The 16630-nt window shown below is 47.4% G+C and overlaps 1 protein-coding gene across 1 annotated transcript; it reads right to left on the reverse strand.

Annotated features, from left to right (window-relative positions):
* Window positions 1-882: 882 nt before the first annotated feature.
* nherf1b (NHERF family PDZ scaffold protein 1b) lies at window positions 883-16535 on the reverse strand. The gene is made up of 6 exons (XM_057014533.1): window positions 15623-16535; window positions 6678-6848; window positions 4734-4887; window positions 3388-3431; window positions 2046-2165; window positions 883-1953 (listed from the first exon to the last, which is right to left on the reverse strand). Exons 1-6 carry the CDS (start codon window positions 16265-16267, stop codon window positions 1816-1818), a joined length of 1272 nt encoding a protein of 423 aa, XP_056870513.1. The 5' UTR covers window positions 16268-16535; the 3' UTR covers window positions 883-1815.
* Between the last annotated feature and the right edge of the window lie 95 nt (window positions 16536-16630).

A 16630-nucleotide genomic window follows, 5' to 3' on the forward strand; every position in this document is an offset into this window, starting at 1 on the left:
TTATTTAAAGCAGCATCTGAGGATAAACTGTAGCATCTGTTGTATCCTGATGCTCACACTGCTTCTCTATGGCCACCTTTGTTCTTTGGGTCTAATTTGATCCCATTTTCTCCATCATGTCCTGAATATCATTAAGCCTAACCAAGCCAATTACCTCAAGGAGACACAAAAGTGAGTGTGGAGTGTGACAGCGGGCAGCGATAATGACAGCAGGGCTGGAAGGACGGCGGACGAGTGGAAAAGGTCGAGGCCATCGGTGGGAGACAGCTGCTGGAGACAGACCGAAGTGTTCGACTACGGCTCGACTGCGAGCAGGACGAGGACACAAGGGGATGGGAGGGCAGGAGGAAGGAAGCGAATGTGTGCTTATCCCAGATTCTTTAAAACTGGTCCAGTTGCTGGTGATGGTTATTAATCAAAAGGGGCAAGGAGTCCTATAGAGTGTTCATAAAATTATCTTCTCTTCCGGGAACATAATTTGGGGCGTATCATCAATGGACCACATAGAACATGCTTGGAATGTTTTCATTTTCCAAAAAACACCTTTCTATCCAAGATCCAAGTTGTCACATTGGGTAAATGTATTCCGTATTTAATATATACATTTTTCCTGTTTAATAAAAAAATGGTCTTTTGTGACACTTGTTTGATATTAATTTAATTTTTAAAAATGTTCAGAACATGTTTACTTTAATACAGGATGATATTAAAGCCCAGGAATGGGTTAAAGTGTCTTAATTATTTTTTTTAAATTAGCTTTTTCCTTCACTTTTGTATCCCTTTGGAGAAGTCACTTCCTGTCCCAGTCACATGACTGTCACATGACGACCACACCAGGATGTGTAGTGTGACCAAATGAGTTCAGGGTCACACACACATTGATACTGGAGACCTTTTGTTTATTTAATAACTATGATTTATTACAGAATAGAAATTTTTCATTGATACACAGGCCTTAAAATAAATGACACTTGGAGGAAAAAAAATCACAATTCTCAACACTAAAGCAGCGCAGGCATTAGAAATATATATCTCTATATTTATATAATCTCCAATTTCTCAATCATCACCAATTAGGTATGTGTAAAACTCTTATATAAGCTTTTCTCTTCCCCAGATGTCATAAAATTATCACATCAATGCTCAAAATGCTGAAACCATGGAGAAAGTTATCCATACTAAGAAATTCACATTTTATTGGAGGATATGGTGTGATTGAAGTATGAATATACACGATTAAGTAATTAAAATCCAAAGAGTTGCAATCTGTCAAAAATGTAAAAATATACATATGATATATACATATATATTATGTATTAATTTACTTGAAAAAGCGATTCTTTCCAGTTTTTCTTTTCCACTAAAGGACTCCCAAAAGAAGCTGAGCAATGCAAAATAATTATATAAAGTGAATCAATGACCTCACATTTGGAGAATAAATGATGGCGAGATGAATGATGGGCTGATTGTCAGACTGGATTAGGGACTTTAAGAGCTTTAAAAGCTTTGAATGTTAGAATAGACCCTTACAAACCCAACATGCAGACTGGTGAACGGGTCAGTAAAGTTATTTCCCACACACACACCTACACAAACACACATGGTTCAGCTCTCCTCCGCTGACATACTGGTTTTAGAAAAATTCTTGTTAGTATCACAATATACATCTTAAAATATTTGGATTATAAGAATCTAAAGAGGAGTAATAAGGTGGCTATTTTACAGGATGGCAATTGTCGCGATAAAAAACAAAATAACACATTTAGTTGTCAAAATCACTTTTGAAAAATCTGCAAGAGTACGAGGTGAGACGTTCTATAGGTTGCTGAAGAGCTCGTTCTTCTTGGTCCAGTCCATGGGGGGGGCCCTCTTGTTGGAGCGCTTCTGGCGTGCCAGCTCTTTGACCTGCTGCAGGGACATGTTGAGCGCTGGGATGGTGTCTGGGACCAAACCCTGGGAAGAAAAAAAACATCAGAGATGAGAAGAGAGACGCTCTGCGTGGCTGTAAGGCCGACGTGTCATGCGCTCTTCCCCCTGGGACGGACCTCGGGCGGTGTGTTGGCAGGCGGAGTCCCCAGCGAGGTGTTGGACGAGGCGTTGGAAGGAGAAGGACTGACTGACAGTTTTGAGTTCCTCTCAGGTTCCGTAGCCCCTCTGCCGTTCACCTGGGAACACAGACAGCCACCGTTAAACGGGATTGTCAACGTAAAGTACCAGGAATCACCACACGGGGGCAGTCTGGGTATATATTCTAAGCTTTTCTCTTTATTGGTTTCTTCTCATTTTACGTTTAAATGTGCCTCAGAGGTTTATTTGACTACTCAAACGTCCATTGAACAGTTTTTCACCCACAGGCTTTCAAAAACAATTCGTCCCTGACCCCTCACATCCTTCCCAGCCAGTCAACCTTTTAATAAGCATCTGTTATGCAACAATACTTGGAACATGTAACTTCAGTGCTACATGCACAGTCCCTGAGTAACAGGAAGCCCGGGTCAAGCCTCACGCGGCATATTTGGCCAAACGCCCTCGTGGAAGCCAGCTGAGGTTGGTACAATGGCCTCTTTTAGTTTGTGTTCCCTTGTTTTCATTGACATCTCAAATAATCTGGAAACGCTGACGCAAATATTCCTAAAGTTTGTAGTTTACATAGGCTAGAGGCCAAAGCAGAGGTTTGGCAACAGGTCAGAGAGCAACATATGATGCTTAAATTACATTGTAAACATAAAGATAACAATTGCTTAGTTTAGCACGACTGGGAACAAGTTCCAAGGTTACACCTAAGCCTCAGCCAGGGACAGTCAATAAATTATCAAGCTAACTAGACAATATGCTTAGGTGCAGCCTCAAAATTAAAATTAAAAAATTGTGAACACATTACAGAATTTCCTGACAAAGTTCTGAATACACCACCTGAGTTTAGTGTTTGTTCAAACTTTAGAACTCTTGAATAAACTAACTCACAGTTCAGCACAAAAGTCACATGTGTGTTTCCTACCCTATCCCGACGTACTTGTTGGGAGTTCTTTTTATATACTTTGACATGATTAGAATGAAGTTAAACAGTATTTCTACTGAACCTGAGACTGTCCTTGGTTAAACATGAACATCATTCAAACATAATGGACAACTAATCGGGTGGAGTCGTCCACAGAAACCTCAAAGAATGGGTGGGAGACAATTGCAGGAAATTAGGTTCAGTGCTGGTGAAACTCTGCTGCGGCGACCTCGGGTTTATAGAGAGGTTCTGTGAGTGAAAAAGGGAAGTCTGAAAACCTGCACGCCAAAGTTCAAAAGGCTAAAGTTGGTTTCAAAGCCGCATCTTCGGCCGACAGACGGCTACAGATGTCTGCTTTCATAGCGGCCTCTTAGCTGTTGCTGTCTTACCTTCTCCTCCATCTCCCCGTTGAGGACGGGCTCAGGCAGCGGACCTGAAAGAAAGAGAAATGGATCATTAGACTGGAGAGACCTCCTTCCATTCCCTGCCCTCTGGGACCACGATAAGGATCTCCTGTGCGAAGTGTCTCTCTCCAGCTCACCTTTCATAGCTTCACCTGCTCTGCTACAGAGCACAGGTATGAGCAGGCCATCAATTATTCACACATTCATTCTCTGGGAGAAGGTGCTCCTCTACTCCAACCAGAATATTCATCATGAAGGTGGATCTTTTCTCCTCACCTTGTTGCAACCATCTCTCTCTACACCCGTACAGGAAGCGCAGAAACACAGCGTGATACCCCACTCCTCCCTTACCTTCCATACCCCTTTGTCGATCCTTCACTCAGCCCAGACGCGGGTTTTAATCTAAACGCCGTATTTCAGCCTCTCCTACAGCTGACATTCAAGTCCGTCTCGGGTCTCTGCTGCCCCGAGCGAACGCGAAACCTGTCCCTGTCCCAGCTCTGCCCGGGCTCCAGCCTGAGAGGCCACTTGGAGTGAGCACCTTGGAAACCAAACAAAGGTGCTGGCCAGCTCCTGAGAGTGTCGGAGGAAAGAGGCGGTATGGGCAGGCATCCAGGAGGGCAGCGTGTGCGGGTGGTTACCTGGGTAACACTTCAGTGGAATCTCTTCCCTGTAGGGCTGTAGTTTTATTTTCAATTATATTGTGCTGCTTGTTGTGGGAACTACCACAGACACACAACCACATGCTCACTAACGTATTAACTGGGAGCTCTGGGAAAAATCTTGACAACCATCAGCATTATTGTGGGATGTATGTGGGCTTCTATGGCTGCAGCAGGTTTGCTAATCACCTGCCTGAGGATTTGTGGCTGAGGCAGGAAGCAGATCTGGAATATGCGCCTATACTAGGGCTCCCTCTAGGGGCGGAAATGGGAACTGCAAAAATACGTTCCAGGGTAAATTGCGATGACTGCTTTTTTATTTATTTATTTATTTATTTTAAATGTTTTTGTTTTCTTTCTTTTTTAAATTTTAAATTTCTATGAAATGTGTGAAAGACAGAGGGCGATCCTCTCGTTAGATCTCACATACAACACTGGTGGCCAGACTGTGATCTGTCTGATCCGATTTATTTATGTCTGGAGATTAGATTAACTTTCTCCACAGGGACAGGACATGAGGTGGTGGGCAGGATGTGGCTTAGCGCTGGTCTGAGCTCCTAGGCAGAGGGAGCCAAAATAGCCAAACAACATCTTGTGTCTCAAACACCATCACACAACCAGTGGGGAAATATTGCCAAACTAGCGGAGAGAACAGCCCGGTGGTCTCACCGTTGAGGTGGTCAGAGGTGGGGGTCACGCCGCACCGCTTGAAGAACTCGTCCGTTTCGGGGTCCACCACCAGCAGGCGGGCCACGTTCCCGCCGACTTTGATGGCCGCCACAACCTCTGAATGAGTCTTTCCTTCCACGGAGACGCCATTCACCTGAGAAGAAAAAGAAAACAGTTTTAATCTTTACTGGAAATCATGAAAAAGTTGCGTTGGTCTTGTTTTGATTCCCACACAGAGCTCAGGATTTATTTTACAATATTATCACTTTGTCTGAAGCCAAAGGCAGCAGGGCAGGAAATCCTGTGGATCCTACACACACACACACACACACACACACACACATTCCACAGCCTCTAACCATCCCAACCAAATGGCCTGACCCTAACCTAAACCCAATTCTACCTAAAACCAAGTCTTTACCCACAGGAAAATCCTGTTCATCGTGTTCCGTGTTGTGCAGCACATGACAGCTGTTGAATTTACAGTACGCCAACATGTCAGGTGGCCTTGCCCGCACCAGCTGAGGGATCCGGGATGAAATCTCCCTGGGAAAGCATGTTAGAAATGCCTTGAACTGTGTGTGTGTGTGTGTGTGTGTGTGTGTGTGTGTGTGTGTGTGGCGCGTGCGTCTTTAGGTCACAGGGAGGACCTGCCTGTTTAAGCCAGTCCCACAGAGGAAGCTGGACAATAGCGGCCTGACCAGTAACGGCAGCAACAATGGCCATCCGCTCCCCACAAAGCCCAGCTCCTCGGTGGGTGGTGTGGCTGTCAGGGGCCCTCTGGGAGCCTGCAAGCCCTTCGCTACACACTCACTCACTCACACACACTCTCTGTTGTACCTTTAAATCTGTTTGTTCTCGGTGTAATTCCGGCGCTCGCCACAAGGTTTTTTTCCCTTTATACATGTGAGGCTAGTTCATAATCTGATCATAGCAGTGCCCCAGATGAAGTGACGGCCTCTCCAGTGTTTCTCACTGGGATTAAAGAGCCCACACGGTGGCTGCTTGTTCTCTTCATGTCCTGAACAAATGCCTGACAGAGCACATTATAAATGCACTGATAAGTGATCCTTTTTATTCTGAAACCAGTTTATCCCTCAAACCATGAAGCGTACCAAAATACTATTTATACGGTATATAACATGGAGCTTTTGTCATCCATTAGCCCTTTTGGTTCTAAATCAACAATATTTACTTGTTATTTTGTAAATACTGGGGATCATTTTATAGTTTCGGTAACATGACGCTTCATCGCACAGGTCATCCCTCCACCTGATAATTACACATCCTTTTCCCATTTTTACAATCTGTTTATTTCTGTCATAAAAACCAGCAGAGGCTGAACTGGGTAGCAATATAACAGTCTAATTACCTAAATCATAACATTTTATGGACTTCAATCTTGCAACAGCTATTGCTGCCGATTGGTCAGCATGTAATAAACGTTAGCTAAGAGGCAACAAACCATTTAAACCTGAATTAAAATATCATTTTATTGTGACATCAGATTCGGTGGTGAACGTCTGCAAATTGACAAACAATTAATGACCGTGCCATGTAAAATAAATAATGAAGGGTTAAGGCGCTATTCAGAAGATGAATATGGACAAGGGATTAGGATTCATGGGTTTGTAAGGTAATGTTTACTCCATGCAGGTATGAGGAACAGTTATTTTGACCTATCATTTATTGTAAAGTTCCTGGTACTACAGAGTTCATCAACAGTTTCCTAAACATGTCAACAAACAAGTTTGGACAAAATGCTTAGTTAATGCATTTTACTGTATTAACTATTGAAAATTTATTGACCTTTAATGACAGGTTGTGCCATATTATTGACAGTGGATATAAGTTTTACTAAATAATGATACTTAATATTGTTAGGATCATACCATGAATAATAACACTACTACTAACAACAATATCCTGACGCGCGTGTCCTACCTCCACTATCCTGTCTCTGGGCTGCAGGCCGGCACTCTCAGCTGGAGAGTTCTCGTCCACGGCTCTGATGTACTGTCCCGGCCGTGCCCGCTCGCTGTGCAGGTTGAAGCCATATCCGTTGGACCCTCGCTGGATCGCGCAGAGACGTGGCCTCAGCTCGGGACACACCTCCTGGACAAAAACAGGCAACAAAGGAAAGAGACAGGCCGGTGCGTTACTACGCTAAAACAACCCCTTTTTTCACAGAAAATACCTCCACCATGGGTGTCTGTTCAGAGAGAACCAGCGGCACAAAGATTATGGAGAGCTCCTCCGAGTCCTTGACCATGAATATGAAGCCGAGGCCGAACATGCAGGTGGCTGCTGCATGCTGGAGGGTTCTGCGGCGTTTCAACAGTGCGTAAAGTCAAGCTGCTGCTCAACTCCACGTGACTCCAAACTGCTTTCCAGGAAGGAAAAGGGTTTCGGAGGCATGCGATTGGAGGTCTGCCGGGGAAAAAAATCGTGGAGAAATTGGGGAGGAAGGAGCTGGTTCCGCTGGGGTGGGAGACCGCTGCCTGCCCTGGCTCCGAGGAGGACAATGGGAGCTGGGCGTTGACCCCCTGCATGCCTCAAAGCTCTCCCAGTCTCATCCAGTCCCACTTTGGGATGGCAGGAAGAGTCGGAGCTGTTTTGTCATCCAGGAAAAGACTGGAGCTCAAACTGAGAGCCTCCCTTCCTCTGTATGGATGAGGCGGTTACTTTATTTAGCCGCAGAGGTTTAATATCATCATCAGAGGCAAGTACGGAGCTGCAGGAGACATCGGTCAGGCTACTCTTTGTCAGTATGACCAAGAGAAAATGACAGGAAACCCATAAACATTAAAACAAAGAACCTATAAATAATCAAGATGGGATGAGTGATTAAAATAGCTCCACCATTACACAATAATTAACCTAATAAGCCCAAAATGGTGTGAGTTGAGTCCATTTTAATCGTCTCCATTACATAAGGAGATTGCTTGGGAGAATTTTTAACAAGGCCCATGCGTGGGTTGGGACTGTAAACTGCACCAATGGTGCTGATCTCTGTCCGCTTTAAGAATCTTTCACAACAGCGTGAGCGGGACAAAGGTTGGAGGGTTTTACACCTAACTTCATACGTGATTTGGAGCGGCAGACAGCAAACGGCAGAGGGTAGAGAGATATCTTTGTGGTAACAGGAAGCTGACAGAGGCTGTTGCACAAATGGAGTCAACGTCAGAGGGTTTGGCAGGTCAATTTCCGGCGTTAGATAACGAGCCCAATAGGGGGTCACGTCAGTCTTATTTTCATTTTAAGCGTAAATGTAAATCATGCACTTCTACCCTCTTCACCAGCCTTCATCACAGTCAAGGGCCTGATGAATATTTACTGGGCTGATTGGGCTCCTGAGGGCGGCTCACTTCAACACAAAACGGGCCGCGAAGTGCGCGTGAGCGCACATTTACATCCTCGAGCGGAGATGAAACCACCCTCTTCTGTGAAATTTATACACTTTAGCAGGCGCGTACTCCATTTTAGCACCAGTTAATCAGGTCTGAACTCCTGACGCAGTAAGTCTTCCTCTAATTTCCCAGTGAGATCGACACACTGGGCCTCAACTTGGCGATGTTGATGAGGCACCCAGACAAAGAGGCAGAGTTAGAACTGTGTACAAGGTCCCCGTGGTATTCCTGCAGATATTACATAAACACAGCTGATAGAAATGAGCTCCAGATAAACGGCTAAACACAGGAATATTAACGAGACCTCCTGTCCATGAAAAACACCGTCGTCCGCTTGAAGTTCCCGGCTAAACCAGACGAGGACTAAATATTTGTTCCAGAGAGACGTACCGCCGTGTAGTTTAATTTGAGAACATTGTATACTTCCTCCCCAAAGGTTTATTTGGGTTTAGGTGCTTCGTAAGCCCTGGCACATCTGACCACAGCACGTGGAATGAAAACGGATTAATTTACCACTCTCTGCTTCCTCTGGTTTATTATGGTTGCCGTAAGAGGAAGCTTCTCCAACTTCCTCATGCAAAATCACCCCGAACCATTCAGTATAAAACCATATCGCCCAAGTTAAAAGCACAAAAGGGAGAGTCAGAGACCGAACCCATCCAGTTTTCCACCATGTGATCAGAAACCTCCGTCTAAGGAGGAAAGTTTGTGTCACCCAGAGCCCGTTGAAGTGAAAACTGTTCAACAGGAACTGTTGACACATCTTCTCTCAATATGCTTCCCTCTGCGCTGGCTCAACTTCCTGACATGAAAGAGAAGTCAATACACAAAATAGCCTCCCTCCGCCCAGACACTCGGACCAAAACACCTCTGGACACATGCATCCTCCGGAGCCAAGATGTTTACTTTTTAAATAAAGCGGGGGTCTTCTCAGCAGACACAACTCTTCCAGGGAGCGAGATTCTTTGCTTCGGACGTCACAATGTCAACCAAAGTAGCTGATTTAGTGCTATTCTGCTGCTGTTTTAATGCCTCCTTAAGTCTTCTGTAGTCTCTCCCCCTGCAGACATTAAATGACTCTGGAAACAAATAAGCTAGCAGCGGTGAATACCAATGGATGTAAACCAATAAAGGCACGAGTTAATGGGGTGAACCGCTCTTTCCAGACACGCGGCTGTCTCATAAACCTCCCAGAATCTGGTCCTCCAGCGTTTGTCTCTGTTTTTCTGCGGGTTCTGGAAATAAATGTAAGCCCTGTTAGACTTAGGCCTGGCTTTCCTCAGGAAAAGGCGATAACCAAGAGATAAGACAAAGAGGCAAAGTTCGATTTACAGGCCTCTGGTGGAGTTAGAGCCCACCTCCATAGCAACAGAGCTGTTGCCAGATTAATCAATGAAGCACAAATGATTTGGGATTAAATCTTTGCTCCCAGGAGGGTAAACATACTGTGGCTTCATCAATTTAGCCTTGAGAAAAACTCAAATGAATGAATACACAGATTCCTCCTCTGCACGTCGTGAACATCATTTGACCATGTTGATTCATTGGGATCTTCAAAGGTCTCTCAGATATTTAAATGAAGCCTCCATTATGGTGAGCCCCAACAGCACCTCTGACTCGACCCCTTTCTCTCCAAAACACCACTGCAGTTGCCACTCAGCCGACTGAGTCGGCTGGTGCTAAAGCACCACCTCCGCGGAGGAGCGTGCATACAGAATACGCTGTCTAGGTGCACGATACCTCTCCTACCTCAGTTGTGCGTATCGAGAAACACACTGGAATTTCCTGAAATGCCATTAACGACCCCAGTCTTACATCATTCTGCTGACTTGTCCAGGAATTTCGTGGGTCCTGGAAATCATCAACTAAAAGCAGGCCTACTCAGCTGATCTACAGGTTATCCTTTTAAAGCCCTCCACCTATCGCTGGGTCTTCATCTGCTCTTTACCCCCGTCAGCTCATCTTTTAGGTCCTTCCTCTTGGATAACTCGAAAGAAGAGTTACTCAGTGACATGACAGTTCGTTGCCCTCCTAGTCCTTGTGATTGCAGCAAGGACTTTTTCACTGAGATTAACAGCCTCAAGGGCAGACTTTATAAATGTTTGATGTGAGACTGGTTCCTTTTTAACCAGCACAGCCCACGTTTTGTCCTCCCGGGTGCACGGAGCAGACCATTCTTTCGGGTTGGTTGGGGGTGTTGGATTTCAACAGGCTGCAAACCAGGCGGAGGGGGCAAACAAAGCCCCCTACTGTCCACCCCTTCCATTTGAAGATGGGGTAAACTGGGAAAGAAAAGATAAGGGTCCCTGTTTTTTTGTAGGCGGGGGGGTGGCGGTGGTCAACACAGCAGGACCACAGGCTGCGATAAGATCACATTAAGTGGTCTTGATTACAGGAGGGGCTTCACCATCACTCCAGGGTCTTCAGAAGGTGGAGTCGACCAGCTCTGCCTTTCCTGGACCTTCCTCATCAGTTAGTTTGACCAATATACAAAAAAACCTTCAAATTCAATCACTTCAGCCAGTCTTCTTTTCCGATTCCACGACATCAAACCAACTCTATTAAAACAGAACACATAAACACATCTGCCACCTTTTCTACTGTGACCTTTAATGACAGATGTTCCCTGACAAAAGTATGCCTGACCGACATATCCACCAGTGGTATGAACAACGATGCCGTACTGATCACTCCCCCGCGCCTGTTTTAAATACATTTTCCAGAACTTCGAGACCAATCCCAAACCACATAGACAACCAGGAATCTGGAAATGTGGAAAAGAAGCTATTGTTGGTACAAACAAACCAAATAAAAACCATAAAAATCTGTGAAGCACCACATGAAGGCTTCATTCTGCGTCTGGTCGGCAGCCCCCGCAGCACTGCTGGAAAACTTTGATTAATTTGTCATTTATCTTACTACTGCTTTTTTCAAGGTTCAAGTTCCACCTCAGTTCCGCTTCTATTTCCACATTTTTGTTTTCAAATGCGTTGTGACGGTAAACATGGTCACATGATTTTCAGTCAGGGCCCAAAACAAAAAAAAAGCCTTCCTATGGTTTATAACACATCAGATAACCCTAAAAAATGTCTGACTTTGTCCTTAAAAGCTTGCTCAGAGGCACTACGGAGTTAAACACTGCATGGTTCTGGCCTCATTCTCTTGGCAGGTAAAGTAGAAGAATGTGGAGCTTGTGCTAAACTCTGCCCAAAGGCGCTGCTCTCACAGAGCCCCCCCACACATCCTCAGCGCCTCCACGCCGCTGACTGTGCGAACCCACGCATGCACGCTCGTTAGCACCAGCACGCGCTGACGGAGATGTCGGTCCTCCATCTTATACAGAGCGCACCGCACAATGATAACGTTCTAGCTCAGCTCCACTGACGGCGCCGGTGTCTTGCAGGGTAGGAAGGGAGGTGGGTGACAGAGGCCCGAGTCTATTTCAGGGTATCAGCGAGTCATTTCCCCCCTCCACTATGACCCTCCGGAGGGCGCGGTTCTCCGGGTTATTGTCCAGTCGGGGTGGTGGACGTCCAGCAGAACGGAGGGGAGGAAGGAATGCGGGATTGTACGGTTTCTGTTCATTATCCCACGAGACCCAGTCGCACCAGCACCGCCCCCCACCACCACCACCTTCACTTCACCCACCCACCCTCTCAGAGGGTTCAGGTTCAGCGTCTGGCCTGGACACAGTGGTCCATACTGGTGGGGAAACACTGGCGCTGTTGTTTTAGTAGTACACAGATGAAGAGTGAAACCAGCGACCGATGCTGGTGACCGGTTTCAAACCAATTAAAGGTACAGATCAAGAGTCTACAGTCTACAGATCAATATTTCACGTGGTTCAGGGTTTTGGCAGGAACCAGCCCGGAGAGCTGGGCCAGCAGAAAGAACAGCTCCAATTCACTCTTTATTATTTCCTGCCCAGCTCGCCGCTCTTACATAACTCACCTGATGCTGCGCTCTCAGCCAAAGGTGTCGCTCTTGTGAAAGCACAAAACTTGGAATAGAAACACAATTAAGCCCCTCAGCTTTGTCTTACCGTGATGTCATTTCCTGTGGGACACCCAGCAGGGAGCGGGACGCAAATGGACACAAAGGAGACAAAGGCAAGTCATTCCAATGAGGAACGACAAACATGATACCTGGCTTTGTCACGCTGACGTCACTCCTGGCGGGTGGAAGTAACCCTTCTGTTCAGTCGCACGTCACAATCCTTCATTGCTGATTCTAGTGGCAGGTTCGATCAGTAAGAAGGGACTCGTGAGGACGGGTGGGGGAGACAGCAATGGCAGGAAACCAGCACAAACATGGCGGGGTGGGGTCTTAATTCACACCTCACATTCACACCTTTTACTGCGGCAGGAATGTTTATTTTAGGTTTTGAAAAGCCTCCGTGCACTTTGACCTTGATCATATTTCAATTTTTAGGAACTTTGAGGTGGATTCCTAGAAATGTTGATGGTAAACAAACCACAGCTCCTGCAGGTGTGGCTGCCTTTGCCTCTAAGACGCTGATGTTGCTCCTACTAAACCTCAGTCAGTGGTTATTTTGGACAGCAGGTGACCTCAGTAAAGGTCATAAAAGCTCATTACGATGCAGAGGAGCGCGTGCTAATACCAGGCGAATCCTCCCGAGGAGCATCTCGAGGATGGGGTGTTTAGGAAAAACAACCCGCCACAGGGCAGACGCGGAAAGCCAAGCGTGCAAGGAGTGGGCGATCTTTAATGAGCCGGTCTGTGCAGATTAGGAGGCACATCGACGCGGTTTTATTACCACCATGGTCTCCAGAGTGATAACACACACACACACACACTCTCTCTCTCTCTCACACACACACACACACACACACACACACACACTCTCTCTGCCTTCCAAAGAGGCTGATGTCATCTATTCGCGGTCAATTTCATCCCGCACAAGTGTTTTTCTTCCACTTAATCAGAGCTGCCGCCGCCCATCAGGGAAGACTTCCAAAACAAAATGTTCTCACCCTCACACCCGCCTGTATCACATTAAAAGTGTGATGTGAAGGACGCGCTCGGCTGGGTTCGGATCAAACCAGAAAAACCACCAGACAAGCACGGTGGCGGGAGTTGTATAATCAGGGATAAATTTAACCTTATTCTGCCTGTCAATTATATCTGTTTCCAACTGCACCATATCTAGTTATTCTTATTTTTATGCCTTTTTACAGCATTTCAATCTCCTTTTTTCCCATTTCATGCAACTCTTCTCCAGCCTCCTTTATTTAGAGCTCCTAAAAACGCCTAAATTCATTTTTGTTGCCTTCAGGTGTGCGAAAAAAAACATGAGAAACTGACAAGTTTCGCTTTGTTCTTTCTCTAGATGAGCTGATTTTGATCCACAACAGGAAGTGAAAGAGAGACAATGTGCGGCGTGGCTGCACTGGCCTCAGCAACCGCCTGGTAAGTTTTTTACTGCCTGGCAAACCAGACGCCGACCTTGTGGTGCTTCTATTTTCCTCCCTTTTCATCCTCCATCGTTTTGACCTTCATCAACACTCGCTACAGTTTTTCCCACCTCTCTATTCGCACTGCCTCACTTTCGCCCACTTCCATCTTCTCACGCCCGGCGGCGGAATTCATCAGAATAGCCATGGCAACCCAGTCCGTGGCTCCTCGATTTCCTGGTGAGGCGTCACACTCTTGGACCCTCTATTGTGTCTCTTCAAACACAGAAGGGCTGGGACTGTCTTCCAGGGCTGCGCAAGTGCGTCCGTGGCCGCGCGCAGGAATGCTGGACAGGATGTATGCAGAAAATTCCATAGTCGATGTGAATAGCACACCCAGAGGTGGCTGTAACTGGGAGCTACAGGCAGACGGGACATTAACCACCGTCCCTCGAGGTCCAATTTACACACTCACACACTCATCTGCTAGGTGTTCAGTGCCTTAGTAACTTCCTCAGCCTTGACAGTGAAATAGAAAGCACATGCGCAGCTTCGTGCCACCTCTATTAACCTCCGCTGTCGGGGCTGAAGGGCCTCGCTCAAGGGCTAAACTGATGACAAGGGTGGGGACAGCATTGGTTTTGGAAGACATTACAGCTTTTGTTGAACAAGTACTGTCTCGGTATCGATTTTCAGGACAAAAGCATGAATTAGCGAAGGCGTAACGTTGCCTAGCAACAGGTGGCTAAGAGCTAAGTTCAAGAAACCTGACAAAGTAGGTTAAACCACAAGGCGCCTGAAACTGTGTGGATTGACGGGAAGTGATGTCATCAGACCGATGTTTTCACAATTGTATGTGCTCAGCTGGGTCAACATGCAAGGTTGGAAAAGTGTCAGATGTAAAGTTTCGCAAGAAAAACGTGGGGTAAGAAAAGATAAGAATTGTAGTTTTGGACTTGAGTAGTAAAACTGACATAACTTTTAAATGGTACCAAGCTGTTTGAGTCTCGGACTCCAAAAAGTCACCTGACAATCGACCTTCTGTGTCTCTAAGCTTGACTTCCTGGACAGGAAGTTGAAAGTTCAACCCCTCTGTAGAGCCGCTGTCTTGGAACACCAGAGAAAGGGTTATTTAATGGTTCAACTATTATTATGGCATCAAGAGAAGCTACAGCAGATGACAGGTTGGACACCACGTGTCTCTCATGGACAGGACGTCAGGATGCTGAGCGTTTTGTCGGGGCTGTCCCACAATGCAAAGGGCCACAGGCAGAAAGAGCTTTGGCTTAGACGTCCTACATCAAGAGCCTTCTGAGAGAAGAGGGCACCACAGGCGTTTCTACTCTGAGCCCTCATCTGTCATTTTGTGCCCCGTTCCTGCGTCACATCGAGGAGCAGAGCTGGACATAAACACCCCCGGGGGTAAACATGCGCGGTCAGGAGCACAGATGTTCCAGAGCCGTGGAGACCTTCTCCTCTTGAAGTGCTTTTTAATGAACCCGGATACCGACTGCACGTGCGCGCACACACACATACACGGGCCAAGCAACGAGTGGTCTCCGTGGAGCTAGAAATGTGCCCCGTAATGTTTTACAGACAAGGATCAAAGGTTGAGGGCGGCCGTGTGAGCAGGGCTCATTTTTGGGGGATTAAAAAGTTAATCGGGACAGAAAAGCTGCTTCCTGTTATTTGTTGTGGGCAGGATTAGCAATGCCAAATATTTGACAACAAAAGGGGACGCACCACGTCTTCACAGACTGCTTTCTTTGTCCCTTTTCTTGGTGCTGAGGCCTGTAATTGTTGCTGACTTCACGTTTAAGCTGTGATAATAACAGAAGACACAGATGACTCTGCGGCGCAGAGCAGCAGTTTACAGGAAAAACACAATACGGTGAGGAGAATTAAAGTTTTCGACCCTGCAGCCGGGTAGGATGGGGGGGTGTGGGGGCGAATGGGGTGCAGCCGAGGCGGCACAGAGACCTTACTGTGCTCTCGGGTCAAAGGTCGTGTTTTAAAGTAAAGCTTGCGGAGAGATGGGGACAGAAAACTGAAAGGTGGATCTCACCTTCTCGGAGCTGACGCTCAGCTTCATCTGGACGTGATCGTGGATTCCTCCGTTACTCTCTGGGAGCGGCGTGGACTCCCTGGGCGTCTCCTCCTCCTCCTCCTGCACCTCCTCATCCTTCTCCTCTCCCCCCTCACCCCGCTCGCTGTTCAGTCCATCGCCGCTTTCGTTGCCGTTTGCCTCCTCCACCACAACCACCACCTCCACCGCCGCTGCCTGCTCCATCTCCTCCTCCTCTCCTACTGCCTCCTCCTTTTCCTCCTCCTCCACCTCCACCTCCGCCTCGCCGTCGTCGAACGGTATCGGGAGACCGTCGGTGACGAACTCCGGCGCGCACTTCAGGTTGTGTTTCTTCAGCAGCAGCTCCGTGTCCGGGTCCAGCACGACGAGCTCCAGCCGTCCCGGGGTGGCTCGTATCCGGGACACGACCTGCTGGTGGCTCTCGTTCTCCACGTCCGCCCCGTTCACGAACACCAGGCGGTCCCCGGCGCGCAGCCCCGAGGTTTCCGCCGGGCTGTCGGGCTCCACCAACCGGATGAACTGCCCAGTCTTCCCCCTCTCGCCGTGGAGGTGGAAGCCGTACCCGTTGTCGCCCTTCTCCAGCGTGCACAGCCGCGGGCGAAGACACTGGCTTTTGCTCGGCATGGTCGCCTGAAAGTGCGCTGCAACCTGTTGCTGGTTCTGGAGTGGAAGCGACTCAAGGACCTCCCCGGGATGCTGTAGAGGAAGAGGAGGAGGAGGTGGTAGTTTGGAGGAGTGGTACTCCTTGAGAGAAAAATCCAGCCCCCCGCCCTCTCGGGAAGATTAATCCGACACAAAGGTTCCAGCTGAAGCCTGCGAGCGCGTGGAGAGAGGAGCCAGACTGGTGCCGGCGCAGAGCTCGGGCGCGCACCGAGCAGAGGAGGCTCAGGAAGGAGGAGGCGCGTAGAGAGGAGTGGAGGAGCAAACACAGGCCGAGGCTGTGCAGGAAGCCTCTGCGCACGTAATTCACCACAGAAGTCGCATTTA

Source organism: Takifugu flavidus, chromosome 18 (genome assembly GCF_003711565.1).
Source record: "Takifugu flavidus isolate HTHZ2018 chromosome 18, ASM371156v2, whole genome shotgun sequence".
Taxonomy (NCBI): Eukaryota; Metazoa; Chordata; class Actinopteri; order Tetraodontiformes; family Tetraodontidae; genus Takifugu; species Takifugu flavidus.